The 15,847-nt window shown below is 46.2% G+C and overlaps 1 protein-coding gene across 3 annotated transcripts in view; it reads left to right on the top strand.

Moving 5' to 3' along the window:
* The window catches only part of RALGAPA1 (Ral GTPase activating protein catalytic subunit alpha 1), a 245,567-nt gene that overhangs the window by 133,900 nt on the left and 95,820 nt on the right, over positions 1-15,847 (top strand). For all 3 annotated transcript variants that reach the window (XM_054025345.1, XM_054025347.1, XM_054025346.1), the window contains one exon: positions 11,289-11,397. In XM_054025345.1, coding sequence (XP_053881320.1) covers positions 11,289-11,397 — 109 coding nt within the window. The remainder of the gene's footprint in view (positions 1-11,288; positions 11,398-15,847) is intronic.

Here is a 15,847-nt window from a genome sequence, read left to right as displayed (position 1 = left end):
GATGGGTCGGGGGTTCTGAGGGATCAGTCAGGGGGCGGGAAGTAGGTGGGGGTCAGATAGGGGGCAGGGTATTTGCTGTCTATTAATAACGGAGACGCTCGAGGCCAAAGCAAGTTCAATATTACGCGGTTTCACCTATAACGCGGTAAGATTTTTTTTTTGGCTCCCGAGGACAGCATTATATCGGGGTAGTGGTGTACCATCTTCTGGCATGCATAGCCACACTGCATAGGTTTGATTTAACCGCGCTGTTTCTGGGATTGTAACCCCACCCCTACATGGCAGTTCCTTTCCCCCTCTCCCCCCACGCGACAGCGCACCCAATCCCTTCCTGGTCTCCTACGGCCCCATCCTTGAGAGCCTCGAAACCGGCCAGGGGCCACACCCATCCCAGCTAGGGTGCCATGGCGGTGGTACGGCCGCCTTGGTGTCACTGCTGGCAGGGCCCCTAGGAGTCCCCAATACTGGTCCCCTCACTTCCCGGCACCACACTCCATGAGTCCCCCTTCCCCCCACCTCGGTAACATTCCTTATAGAGCCCCCCTCCCACACTGGGTATTCATGACCCACCATACAATTTCCATACCCAGATGCAGCCCTCAGGCCAAAAAGTTTGCCCACCCCTGGTTTAGTGACTAGTTTAGGGCAGTGTTGCTTTTTAATTCATTCCTTTAGTTTATCCTGTCTCTGCTATAGCAGAACAGAAATGTCTGGGGTTTAAGAACTGTCCTTCATGTGAAAATAATGCCCCTCAATGATAAGAGCATCAGATGCCAAATGTGTTTGGGAGAAGGGCATATCGTTGATAGGTACTCAATTTGTATGTCCTCCTCAAAAAGAACACACAAAGCTAGGGAGCCACACCCGACAATGTTCTTTATGGAAAGTTCAATGCATCCCTCCTCAGATCCAGGAGCAACAAAGGCTGAAAACCTAGAGCAATTATCATGTAAAAATACTCCCATCATCTCATCAGCCCACTCCTTTGATGTGCAAGTAACTAAGGGCAAGCCTACTGCGGTGCAACTGTACTAATGTAGCTGTGCTGCTGCAGCGCATCAGGTGAAGAAGCTCTGTGCTGACAAGAGAGAGCTCTTCCATCAGTGTAATAAAACCACCTCCATTACTGTCAGAAGCTATGTCAGCGGGAGAAGCTCTCCCACCAGCATAGTGCTGTGCACACGAGCGCTTATGTCGACATAACTTAAGTCACTCAGGGGGAAGGGGGAATATTTGCATCCCTGAACAGCTGAAGTTATGCCAGCATAGGCTATAGTGTAGACACAGCTTCAAGGATCTCAGAATCATAGAATATCAGGGTTGGAAGGGACCTCAGGATGTCATCTAGTCCAATCCCCTGCTCAAAGCAGGACCAATCCCCAACTAAATCATCCCAGGCAGGACTTTGTCAAGCCTGACCTTAAAAACATCTAAGGAAGGAGATTCCACCACCTCCCTAGATAACCCATTCCGGTGCTTCACCATCCTCCTAGTGAAAATTTTTTTCCTACTATCCAACCTAAACCTCCCCCACTGCAACTTGAGACCATTACTCCTTGTTCTGTCATCTGGTACCACTGAGAACAGTCTAGATCCATTCTCTTTGGAACCCCCTTTCAGGTAGTTGAAAGCAGCTATCAAATCCCCCCTCATTCTTCTCTTCTGCAGACTAAATAATCCCAGCCTCTCCTCATAAATCATGTGCTCCAGCCCGCTAATCATTTTTGTTGCCCTCCGCTACTCTTTCTAATTTTTCTACATCCTTCTTGCAGTGTGGGGCCCAAAACTGGACACAGTACTCCAGATGAGGCCTCACCAATGCCGAATAGAGGGGAATGATCACATCCCTCAATCTGCTGGCAATGCTTCTACTTACACAGCCCAAAATGCCATTAGCCTTCTTGGCAACAAGGGCACACTGTTGACTCATATCCAGCTTCTTGTCCACTGTAAGCCCTAGATCCTTTTCTGCAGAACTGCTGCCTAGCCACTCGGTCCCTAGTCTGTAGCAGTGCATGGGATTCTTCCGTCCTAAATGCAGGACTCTGCACTTGTCCTTGTTGAACCTCATCAGATTTCTTTTGGCCCAATCCTCTAATTTGTCTAGGTCCCTCTGTATCCTATCCGTACCCTCCAACATATCTACTACTCCTCCCAGTTCCGTGTCATCTGCAAACTTGCTGAGGGTGCAATCCACGCCATCCTCCAGATCATTAATGAAGATCTTGAACAAAACCAGCCCCAGGACCGACCCTCGGGGCACTCCGCTTAATACCGGCTGCCAGCTAGATATGGAGCCATTGATCGCTACCCGTTGAGCCCGACGATCTAGCCAGCTTTCTATCCACCTTATAGTCCATTGATCCAGCCCATACTTCTTTAACTTGCTGGCAAGAATACTGTGGGAGACCGTATCTCAAGCTTTGCTAAAGTCAAGGAATAACACGTCCACTGCTTTCCCCTCATCCACAGAGCCAGTTATCTCGTCACAGAAGGCAATTAGGTTAGTCACGCATGATTTGCCCTTGGTGAATCCATGCTGACTGTTTCTGATCACTTTCCTCTCTTCTAAGTGCTTCAGAATTGATTCCTTGAGGACCTGCTCCATGATTTTTTCCAGGGACTGAGATGAGGCTGACTGGCCTGTAGTTCCCCAGATCCTCCTCCTTCCCTTTTTTTAAAGATGGGAACTACATTAGCCTTTTTCCAGTCATCCGGGACCTCCCCCGATCGCCATGAGTTTTCAAAGATAATGGCCAATGGTTCTGCAATCACATCCGCCAACTCGTTTAGCACCCTCAGATGCAGCGCATCTGGCCCCATGGACTTGTGCTCGTCCAGCTTTTGTAAATAGTCCTGAACCACTTCTTTCTCCACAGAGGGCTGGTCACCTCCTCCCCATGCTGTGCTGCCCAATGCAGTAGTCTGGGAACTGATCTTGTTCATGAAGACAGTGGCAAAAAAAGCATTGAGTACATTAACTTTTTCCACATCCTCTGTCACTAGGTTGCCTCCCTCATTCAATAAGGGGCCCACACTTTCCTTGACCACCTTCTTGTTGCTAACATACCTGAAGAAACCCTTCTTGTTATTCTTAACATCTCTTCCTAGCTGCAACTCCAAGTGTGATTTGGCCTTCCTGATTTCACTCCTGCATGCCTGTGGCTATCTTCCCCTGCTAGGACAGCTATTATCAGCCTAGGAGGAAGAAAGGAACATTCTAACCCTAAAAAGTGTAAAACTCCACATTTACCCTTGAAGAAGGGTAATGCAAAGCCCAGAAAGGGTCCTTCTGCAACCCATGCAGACTCTGGTCACCAATCCTTAGTACCAGTCACTTCAGTTCATAAGAAATTGCCCACACCAAACCGCATAGTACTGACTATCCCTGTACTAATGCAGTCAGTTCACGTACCTTTGGTACCAGAGTTCTTGGTACTGAGGACTTATATGGCACGTAGAGAGTAATCTGTCTCTTTGATAGTGGTCTCTCTATTAGCATTCACTAAGGTACCCCCTAGTGGTACTGGATGCATCTTATACCTCGGTACCGAGCACACCAGTAGTACCAGCCAGAAGTTGCATAGAGGGTCTGCTTAGCATCTCTGCCACAATGTCTCCACCACTAAAGGAGGAGTGCTCCTTCTCCTACTCAGCTTCTGATAATGGTGGAGAGCCCTCTCCCTCTCATTCTCTGGGATTTAAATACGTACATCTCTGATAGGGAGTCTAGGTCTCATTATCATTACCCTAGTTCTTGGTATCTTCCACCATGGTCCCCTGCTCCCTATGCTTTACAGTACCTTGGCCCTACTGAGCTCAATAAAACTTTCAGTGTGCAAATTGGTCAGCATCTGCAACATGTTCCAGGCCTGTATCTCCATTTCCATCGTCACAAAGAATAGCACTTTTAACTATTCAAGAACCAGATGCTTCTGCTGAACATCTAGACTAAGATTCTGAAGAAGTTAAACTGATGATCTCATTATTCTAGCTCACGTAACCTTGTCATCTCCTCATATGGCTATAGTTTTGTTAATGCCCTCTTCTTAGCCAGAGGACAGTGCATCTTTTTGGACATTGCTCAGCAGAATGGCAGATGTGCTAAAGATCCTAGTAGTTGTCAAAGGAAAGTCATACAAGCTCTGACATCTTGGATACAACCATGCCAGGTCGTCTAGCGATGCCTGCTAATGAAGGCTTCCTGCACCTTGTGAAACTGCTCTGGCAGAAACTGGCCTCTCTAGCTTCAACTTGCAAGCATTTGCAGCAACAATATCAAGTACCATCTGCAGGTTTCATACAGTTTTATATACATCCTGCTCCACGATCGTCGTGGTGTTAGCAGTCCATGAAAAGATGAATCATCAAGGTCCTTCCAAATCTACCACTTGAGATAAGGAGCTTAAGAAATAGACTTAATTAAGTGCAAAAATTGCTTCTTTTTTAAGCCTACAGATGAGAATAGCCAATTTTCTAGCATTACTGGCAAAATTTGACAATTTGAATTATGATAACCTCTCCAAATTGCCAATAAAATCCCACAGGACTGCAGGGGGGAAAAATTAAGTCTTTGATTTCAGAGTGGTAACTTGTAACACATACATCTCTTTAGGCAGATGTTGATGCATCTGATACCATGGCCAGGACTAAGAAACCTCAGTTATCATGAGATCATCATCCTGACTCCAAGCTTCCCGCATTCCTTAGAAAGTACAAGTTATTACAGAAGACCAGTGGCTTGAAGGATATGACTTACTCAGAAGACTAATGAGATCTTGCATTCTTTAGGAGTGTATTCATCTGCTTTGAAGAGGAAAGCAGGTAGGCCTCAGTCTTACCTTACACACTCATATTACCCTCAATACAGACTTTTTCAGCCCCCAAGAAAGCATCAGAGGTTCCAGAGGAAAAAACCATCAGCATCCTCTATATCATCGTCACATTCATCTACATTTGAGGAAGAGAATTTGCCAAGAGCTTTGTATGACTTCTAGTTGCTCTCTCTGTTATTTCCCCCCTTTTGGAAACCATCTTTTTTAATTTCATCACATTTGGAGAACCATAACAGACCATGGGGCTATGGAGGTAGTAGAACCAGGATACTCCATTCAATACCACACCCTTTCCACTTGAATCTTTTCCCTCCTTCTCCAGAGGTCTCTCCCCCACCCCCATTAGAGCATGCTACATCAAGAAGTTGAGTCACTTACAACTTTTGGTGCAATAAAAGAGATTCCAACAGAATTCAGAAGGAAAGGGGTTTACTCCCAGTATTTTCTGATACCAAAGGAAAAGGTGGTCTCCTGACTAATTCTGGATTTGAGACAGCTGAATACCTTCATCTACAGATTCAAGTTAAAGATGGTAACCCTCGCCTCCATAATTCCCTCCTTAGATCCACAAGAGTTGTACTCAGCTCTTGACCTTCAAGATGCCTACTTCTGTATAGATGTCCATCATGTCTACAGAAAATATCTAAGATTTCAAGTGATCAGTTCCCATTATCAGTACTAGGAATTGCAGTTTGGACTGTCAGGGACACAGAGGGCATTCACCAAATACCTGGCTGTAGTAACAGCCTACTTGAGTAATCAATGAGTCATACTTTACCCTTAGATCAACAACTGGCTCACCTGAGGGAAGTCTCCCCATTGACTCTATTCAGCAGACTCTCCAGCTCTTTGCTTCCCTCAGGGATTCAGTGCACTCCTACTCTTGCAGCTTCCACATATCTCCCCCACTGCGATCCAACCCCCTTCCTGCCTTTGAACTTCTATCTATCATACTGTACTCTTCCCCTTCCCATGATGTACCTGTCAATTGCCATCCACTTCTCACCTTACTTACCGATTTTGACTCTGTACTATCTCTTCATTGTCTTTCAATTTCCCACATTAGCCTTGCAACTGCAACTTTTCATGTTAACTTCCCATTCAATCATTTCTTCTCCCATCTCCTCTCCTTCATATCTATGTTTAGCCTTCATCTCTGGGTCATGTCTTGGACATGTGAAAGTGGCCATTACTTGGATTTCATCTTCACTAAGCAATATTCCCTCCCTGGCCTATCTATTGCTGAATTCTTTCTCTCTGACCATCATCTTCTCCTCTCCACTGCCCTTGATCCTCTCCTTCATCAACACTGACCTTGTAATCAACTCCTTAGACTTCTCCCACCATAAAGTCCACCCTTCCAAACTCCTGTCCTGTCTTGTACCTCACATCTGTTTGCTCTACTCATGCTCTAAAGAAAATCAATGTAGATTTCTTCCACTAAGATTCACCATCTTCTCTTTATTGCAAATATAAAGTATTAAAACATCCATGAGCAAAACCCCAAAACCCATGAGGTTGTCTTTTTTGCTCTGTGTTTGTACAGCGGGGTACTGGTCCATGACTGAGACTCCTAGGTGCTACGATAATACAAATAATAATAAATAGGTTGTCTTAAAAATTGAGAGATTTTAAAAAATACTGATCTGTTTGTTTTTGTTCTTTCTTAATTTTTTTAAACCTGTAGAGTGTAGCCCTAACCCACAATTTGTGTATGCTAATTGCAGTTTGAATTTTTAATCTGAAAGGTATATGCACAATTGCAGGGGTTCTTCCTTTTCCCCCTGCCCTCACCTGCTTTGCAGGGAACTCCACTTTTACCCTATTCTAGCCTCTGGGATGAGGAATTGAGATTCTTGTAAATTTTAAAAATCATTTATATAGCATCATAAATTAAGGTTTTTATGTTTTTCTTGTTTAGGAAACTGTAGTTATATATTATCTTGGAAGGCAGACTAGAAATCACAAATATCATATATTATATAGTTTTTATTGCAGGTATTTGAGCATTCTTGGAATCTTGAGTTCTTCTTTCAATGTATCAGTGTCGATCCTGCTGTAGGTGTGCATGTGCCTCATGCATGTGAGCTTGGACTCTTTTTGAATAGCAGTGTCTGTCAGGGCTTCTTATGTGCCCTCTGTGAGGGCATAAAGGACAGAGTGGCCGCAACTCTCTTTCAGTTCCCTCTTACCACCTGTGGCAGCAAGACAGAGTTTGGACTGTCTGACCCAATTCTAATTCATGAAGAAATCTTTTTACCCCTTATTGAGATTTTTTAGTTGGGCATTCTTCCACCCTCCTCTCCCCACATCCCCCAAAAGGAAGTGAATAAGCAAGGTGAGATCCCCCCCGTACATTCAGATATACCAGGGTGAAATACTTTTCACCAAACATTGGTAATGGCAGATTCTAAACCAACAGGGTTTAAATGCTGTACTTCTTGCAATGATCTGATGCCCTTAATTGGTGGACACAGCAGATGCCTCTTCTGCCTTGGGGAAGGAAATATCCCTAACAAATTTCATATGCCTTTCCGTCTCATCCCACACTGGAAAATCTTGAGATACAAGACTCAAACTACACTTCTTGGAGCAATCAATGAAGTTGCATTTGATCCAGGCATTGAAACAGTCTCCTCAGCTCTGGTTTGGAGGACATCTTCGCAAGTGCCCACATGTTTGATTCCAGAAAGGAGAAGAAATCTAAAAGGGTTCCAAGACGCTCAACATTGGGGCTGGGTTTCCTGATGCTGACCACGTTGACACCAACACCCGGGGATAGAGATCTGACAAATAAGTACCCACACTGAGTGCAAACACAACTCAGAGTGGTCAAACAACAATCCTGCAAGGACTTGAGGCGAAGAGATGAGTGCTCAACCATCTATGATGTTGAAGGCAAAGTCAGAAAAGAAGGCTTGAGCGACTGTCACACTGGTATAAATATTGAGAGCAAGATCCAACCCAATACAGACTCTGGCACTGACCAGCAAGCCCTTTGACTACTCAGGTATGCCTTCAAGGAGACACCACCACCCTCCTCTTTGCACTGGCACCAGCACCAGCAATATCAGTGCTAGAATCCCAGCCAGTGACACTGCCATCCACAGAGATACACTTTTCCTCACTGTCTCTGGGCCACTCTGAGTCCCCTGCTACAAGTAGGGAACCCTCTTCCAAGAGACAGGAGTGGTGCCCTAAAGAGAAGGATTTTGAGGGCAGTGCTGAAGTCTTATGTGTTTACACTCCAGTACCATCCTGTATGTTCTTCTGGTACCAGCCCCTTAAAGACACAATACCATCTTGATCTTTGGCATACATCAAACTTCCTCCCAAAGGCAGGTTTGACAAGACAGTTGAGCCACCCCAAAACCATCCCAGAGTTGACCTTTGGAAGCCACCTTGCCCCTTTTCTATTGAGTGTGACTGGAGATTATGGCCGACACAGGAGTGCTGGACATCATCACCCATTCCCCATCCCTCTTCTGGAACTCCTTCTCGCAGGAGCCTGTTACAAAAAGTGGCCTCATTGCTTCATCTAGGAGCCGTAGAAGAGCTTCTGCAGAAGTTCAGAGGGAGAAGCTTCTATTCCTGGTATTTCCTTACTCCAAAGAAGAGAGGGGATCTTCATCCTATCATAGACCTGAGGAAACTGACAGATGCATACACTGCCTGAGATTCAGGATGGTAACACTTGCCTCCATTATCCAGTCACTGCAGGCTCAGGAGTAATTAATGGCTCTTGACTTACAGAATGCATACTTCCACAATGCCATTCACCTGGCCCGCAGGAAGTACCTGAGATTTACGGTGGGGCCAAGCCATTATCAGTACAAGGTACTGCCCTTTGGAGATGCTGCAGCACCGAGAGTCTTTACAAAAGTACTTCATTGTACATGCACTCCTAAGGAAAAAAATTATCCATGTATATCCGTATCTAGATGACTAGCTGATCAGAAGCAGGAAGTTCTCTGACAAACCTCAACTACGTGCTACCTCTTTTGCCAGCTCGGCCTCCTGGCAAACTACAAGAAATCATCTCATGATAGAATTCATATGGGCCAGGATAGATTCCATGATGGTGAGGGCATGCTTACCTTAGGACTGAATCCTCTCACTTGAGTTGTTAATAAACATGGTAGTATTGCACCAGGTTGTAACAGTATGACCTTGCCTCACATTAGGCCATATGTCTGCATGTACATATGGGACACCGCTTGCCAGACTTCATCTCACGCCTCTTACCACTCTGGCTCAGGTCAGTGTACTCCCCTGTGAAGCATCAGATAAGCAAGAGCTTCAATTCTATCTTGTGTCCTTGCAGTGCTGATCTGGTACCTGCATCCCAACAGTGTTTAAAATGGGGTACTGTCTGTGACCCATCACCATCCAGACCATTAATCATAGAAGCATGTGGAACAGGCTGAGAAGCCCACCTGAATCATCTGCAAATACACGAGATGTGGTCCTCAGAGGATGTAAAATGACACATATAGGAGGGGGTGCCTGCTCTGAAGCAATAACTGCCACAAAGCAATAACTCTGGAACTGGTGCTACCTGCATGACATAACCACTAGCCTTGCATCTCTTGGGAGTCAACATGACTTGACAGACTTTCTAAGTAGACAATCTCTCACAAGCCATGAGTGGGCACTGCTGAAATCCATCACCTACTTGATATTCCTTCAGTGATAGACCTGTTTGCCACCAAGGACAACATCAATTGCCCAGACTTCTGTTCCACGGGAGACATGAGCCTGGGATGCTTGCCAGACACCCATCTGCATTGAAATTGGGACATCCTTTATGCCTTTCTACTGATTCTCCTAATCTCCAGGTTGATTGCCACAGGCAGATGAGACTAGGCCAGGCTTATTCTCATATCTTGTTACTGGCTGAGACATTTCTGACTGATGGACCTGTAGCAGATGTTCACGCATCCACTGATCAGGCTCCCAGATTGCTCGGACCTGTTTTTTCAAGATCAGGGTCAAGAATTGCACCCAGAACTGAAATTGTTGCCAAGTTGGTGTGGATGTTGGCTGGCTGAGCACCTGGAAGGAACCGCTCCTCACATGTTCAGGAAATCCTAGTACAAAGCAGAACTGTTCATGAGACATATTCCTTCAAGTGGAAGAGACTCATGGCAGCCAAACATGGCCTAGACTCACTGCAGCCACCCCGGTATTGAGGATTCTGGACTATTTGCTGTAACTAACACTCTGGGCTTCCATTTAGTTCAATCAAGGTTCATGTAGCAGCAGTATCTTCCTCTAATACAGTCATTCTCAGTCCTCTTTCATCCAACAATATTCAGATTCCTTAAGGGTTTGCTACATGCATATTCATTATTTAGAGTATCTACTGTAGCACGGGAAATCAACATCATCTTTCTAAAGTTTACTGAAACCCCTTCAAGCCCCTCTTGGGGTGCTCCATTTATTATCTTACACTCTAAATAGTCTTTCCTAGTGGTTGTCACATCAGACAGAAGAATGAGCAAGCTTCAGGCACTTGTGGTAGAGCCCCCATGCACTTTGTTTCAACAAACAAGGTTGTACTGAGACCTCTTGCAAAATTTATCCCCAAAGTGATTTCTAAGTTCCACTTAAACCAGTCAATCAACTTACTTGTGTTCTTCCGAAAGCCAGATTCCATACAAGCGGAGAAGAAACTTCACATCCTAGAAATATCCCAAGCTCTTCAATACTGCATCAACAGGACCAAATCTTTCAACTCTCCCAACGTCTGCTTGTGGCTATTGTTGCTCCAAAGGGTCAGGCCATTGTGTCACAAAGACTTACAAAACGGGTAAGTCGTGTCTCACAGTACTACAAGTTAGCTGCTGTACCTCTCCCACCAACTACTAAAGCCCTTTCCACCAGCACCCATGCAGTATCCTTGGCTTGTTTCCCAAAGATACAGATATCAGGAATTTTCAAGGCTATTACGTGGAGCAATACGCTCACGTTTGTCAAGCATTATACACTGGACTTAGCTACTAGGTCAGATTCCAGATTTGGAAGAACGGTACTCCAATTTCCGTGCAACTGATTCTGCTGATGCTCTTCATTCCAACCATCCGGGGACGATATCACTTGCCAGTTACCTACAGTGGGATCCATACTGACCTATACTACTGTGGTTCTTTGAGATGTGGTAATGTGTGGATCCTGCAAACTGCCCTCCATCCCTGCTTTAGGCGTTTTGGCTTTCAAGGGAGGGTTGCGGCCGCTCTGCAATTTATGCCCTTATACAGGAGCATGAGAAAGCACAGGATGCATGTGCAGCCCAAACGGACACTGCTATTCAAAAGATTGTGAGCTCATGCGCGTGTGTTGGTGTGCACCTGTACTGAGAGCCACACTGACTGCAACATCTCAAAACCCTACAGTTAATGCAGGGTAAGTAACCATTCCTTATGTTTTTTGTTATCTAACCTTGTTTTGCAGATGTGTTGCTCTTTGCAGTCTTGGCATTTGGATCTGTGAGGAACTGGTTCATGAATCACATCATCCTCAGATAAAGGAAGCCCTGAATGTGATTTGTGTCTCTTTGAAGGTAAGAGACTAGGTGTGCTGCAATCTGTTACAACTTAAATTAAAAATTATTTACATCTTCAAAGTCCAATGTGCAAATTAACTAGTTAATCCTCCCAACAACTCTGAATTTGGCAAGTATCATTTTACAGATGAGACTGAGATACAAGTTAAGTGACTTGCCCTACACAGCTCAGTGATGTAGTGTCAAAGGCAAGGTTATATACAGAAGTCCCTGGCTTCCAGTCCTGTGTTCACTCTGAAGCAAAAGAATTAATTCATTTTAAAGGTGAAACTAACATTTTATTACCTGCCAAAGCAAGTCATTGCTTAACATCTAAAGGCCAGGTTGTGTGCTGAAGGGGAGAGCACAAGGAGTATCCCTTCCTTACACACCTGCCCAAGTGCTACTCACATTTCTAGTCCCTGCAGACTGAGCCTCAGGCACTTCTTCCTCATAGTGCAAGCCACCCTAAATGGAGTAGAGGAGGCAGAACAATAGCTGTGTCCCTACTCTTGACCAGTCAGCAACTCTGGCCAGATGTGCAAGGGGGAGTATGCTGCACCATCCTAAGGAATGTGTTACCTGTGCACGTGAGAGCTCCAAGGGGTATTGTGCCTTTCTGGGGGCAAAGTGCCTCTCAGAGCTCACATTGGGGCAGTGCAGCACAGTGTATAATCTGAACCTAAAGTAGATCACAGCTTTGCACTGTTGTAGTTTATGGTGAAATTATCTATAGGAAAGAAATAACAGAACTCTAATTTTGGCAAAAAAGTAAAGGAAGAATTGATTTTACTACTGTCTTACTTTAAAATACATTTGTAAAGTTATTATTAAGTACATTTTGTTAATGCTGAGGAATGTTAATTTGTTCACACAGATTTTCACTTCCCCCTCAATATGAGCTGGGTAATTTATAAAATTAAAACTTTTACAATTTTAGGTTACGTGGATGTTACTTTGTTATAAAAACCTCTATATTTTCATGTGTTCTGGATAGCCTGGTGGGGTGAAGGATTGTTGTCCATGTGATTGCTATTTTGGCACTTGTTCACTCATTTGTACCTTATTTAGACATAAGTGCTATACACACATATTTTGAAAAGCAATATATTCAAATATAGCTAGTAGCAATTGTGGGCCAATATCAACACAGTAATACTTGATGGAGATGTATAGTGGAGTCATCTTGTCCTTTCCTTTGGGAGTGGTAGGACCTTCATTATTCTGAAACAGCCTTGAGTTTCTGTGGTGATCATTAAGGCTATGATTTAGTCACTGGTATTTTTAATAAAGGTCACGGACAGGTCACCGGCAATAACCAAAAAGTCACGGTCAGTGACATGTCCATGACTTTTACTAAAAATACCCCTAACTAAATCTTAGATGCTGGGGGGAGGGTGGGTGCTGCTCTGGGCGGGACTAGTTGGCTGGGGTCTGCTGCCTGGGGTCAGCTTCTGCAGCTGCAGAAGTCACGGAGGTCCCAGAAAGTCACAGTATCAGTGACTTCTGTGATCTCTGTGAAAGACTCACAGCCTTAGTGATGGTATTCTACAGCTTCCTTGACAATCTGGTCTGTTGCCAAACTTGTTCTTTAGCCAATCTTCCTTCTTCCCCCCTCAAATATGTAATCTATATTTTTCCCTATTAAAAACTATTACTTTCTATTCTGTCATTTATTGAATAATCAGAATATCTGTCTTCTACCCACTTCATAGCATCTTTATTACCTAAAGATTTTTCAGACTGGTATATTTCTCAACAGCTTGCTCTGTTTTCTTAACCTTTCCTAATAAGTCTTATTTTCAAAACCTTTCTTAATTTTCCTTATTTTCACCTGAACTCTCTACAGATAGTCTTTTTTGGCTGTGATAAACAGAATGGTGATGCACCTTTGGAGGCTAACCCGTGCCAAGTGGAGCTAAATAATTATGTTGCTGTTTTCAGCATGGTTCTTTTAGTAATAAACACCATATTGCCGTTGCCTGTTTTGCCACATCACATTTTAGGTGTGACACCTTCTCAGTGACCTGATAGTCTCTCCAAAATGCTATAACTTGTGCATTTGATGATTTCAGACAATTTCTGTGTGAATTTGATATTAGACAAATGTCACTATTGCTTTTAACTCATCTCTCCAATTTATAAAAGTTGTGCAATATTTTAATCCTGTCATCCAAAATAATTTGTTTTCCTGTTTGTTCTCCCATTCTTTTTATTAACAATTAGTTTAAACCAGTATCTTGTAATAACTGCACATATTAAGTATGGACCAATTAGTGCTTGTATTGGAAAACACTGCTTCAAGTTGGCAAAAACTTTGGAGCATGCCCTCTTTTCTCTCACCTTGAACACTGGGGTAAAATATCTGCAAATGTACTGTCTAATATGAAAAGTTCATAAATACAGTTCTTCGAGTGATTGCTCATGTGTATTCCACAGTAGGTGTGCATGCTCGCCACGTGCACCGGTACCGGAAGTTTTCCCTTAGCAGTACCCATACGGGGGGAGCACCGCTGTGACCCCTGGAGTGGCGCCTCTATATTGCGCTATAAGGGGAGCTGCGCACTCCCCCCACCCTCAGTTCCTTCTTGCTGCCAGTGAAGGTAGTCGGAACTTCAGGCTCCAGCCTTGCTGAGCTTCTCTAGTTAGCTTTAGTAGTACAGTTGTTCCAATAGTTGAATAGTTTCTTGAGTTAGTTGACCGCCTTCAAGTCATGCAATTCCTGTCGCAGTTCTATGCTAAGAAGCAACCTGCACACTCAATGTCTCCACTGCTTGGGCGAAACTCACGTAAGTGAGCGCTGCAGGATCTGTAGATCATTCAAGCTGCGGACTAAGAAGGAGAGGGACATTAGGCTTTGCGCTCTCCTAATGGAATCAGCGCTGGCACCGGCACGCTGAATGGACTCAGCGCCCGGCACCGCATCTTCGGTGTGGAGTGAAGTCCCCTCCGCTAGCCGGCACTGCTCTCCCTCCCTTCCCCTGAGGGGAAGACTCAGCGGCGCTGAGAGAAGGAAAGGGGTGAGGCCAGACCTGAGCCAGGCAGCCCGCAATCCCCCTCGGGATCCAGGCCTCCGACTTGCGTTGAGCGGAGCACCCGGTCCCGTCCGCACGTGTCTCCTCTGTGGTGAGGATGCCGTCGACACCGGAGGCCGCACAGGCCGCGTGTGACATCTTAACCCTCCCGGTACCTGGGGGGCTGCCTGGGACGGGCCCCTGGTTTCGAGGGAAGCTGCCACTGGGAGCACCACAGACCTCCCCAACGTGGCACAGTCCCCACTCCAAGGACTGTTCACTGCCTCGCTCGACGCGGTCTTCCTGCAGCTTGCGCCAGCCCTCTACTCCACTCAGGCTGACCGGCTCACTGCCCACACGGGAGCCTCGGGGCTCCTCCACACCTCGCGACCCAGAACACAGGCACCAGGACAAGCTCCGCTGACGTTCTTCCTCGCATCGCAGCTACCGTAGCCGATCCCGATGCCGCCAACGTCGATGCTCCGACTCGAGTTCCCGCTCTACCACACATCGCGCTTGGGACTCCTCTTGCGATTCACCGGCACTGGCGCGTTGTAGCTCCGGCTGCCAGGGCGAGTACAGGAGCAACACCTCGGACAGGTACCGATCTTCGTTGTCGAGGTCCCGGTCGCGCGGAAGGCACTGTCACAGACACCATCGCTCTTGCCGCTCCTGCGGTACCGTACAGTCGACGGTGACCTCAGCATCGGCACCCAGCCACCCATCTCCAAGTCGTGTGGTTCAGCGAGAACAAACTGCGCCGCCCGGCCACCAAGTCGGTCAGTGGCATGGGACACCGTGGCAAGGACAGTGGTGTCAATGGGCACCATGGCCGCAGATGCCTGCCCAGGCCAGATCTCACTCGGTAGCCGGAATGTCCCAGGCTCCTTCGGCCTCCCCTCCTCGGGAGAGGGAAAAGTCAATAGGTCTCGAGCTGACAGCACCGCGCCCGGACTCTGACCTGGGTATCGACCCACCAGTACAGCCCGACGCCCTAGGCTCCGTGCTGGTCCCCTCGCCGGCACCGTCGCCCATCCCACAGGAGGACTTCAAGGCTCATCAAGAGCTCCTTAAGCAGGTGGTGTCCAGTCTCCAGTTCCGGGCTCAGGAGATGGAGGAGCCGTCTGATTCTCTTTTTAATGTGCTCTCGTTCTCGGCACCGGGCCGTGTGGCCCTGCCTCTCCACCAGGGGGTAGCCAACATCTCGACTACCCTGTGGCAAACCCCAGCTTCTTTGGCCCCCATCTCCAAGAAAGCGGAGAGGAAATACTTCGTGCTGGCCAAGGACCACGAGTACCTGTATTCCCACCTGGCACCTAACTCCCTGGTGGTGGAATCGGTGAACCACCGGGAACCTCACGGTCAGCCCATGCCCACCCCGAAAGACAAGGATGCCAGGAGACTGGATACGTTTGGCAGGAAGGTTTATTCCTTGGCGAGTTTCTAGCTCAGGG

Source organism: Malaclemys terrapin, chromosome 4, assembly GCF_027887155.1.
Source record: "Malaclemys terrapin pileata isolate rMalTer1 chromosome 4, rMalTer1.hap1, whole genome shotgun sequence".
NCBI lineage: Eukaryota > Metazoa > Chordata > Testudines > Emydidae > Malaclemys > Malaclemys terrapin.
The sequence above is the reverse complement of the archived record's forward strand: the minus strand, read 5'-3'. Positions and strand labels throughout refer to the sequence as shown.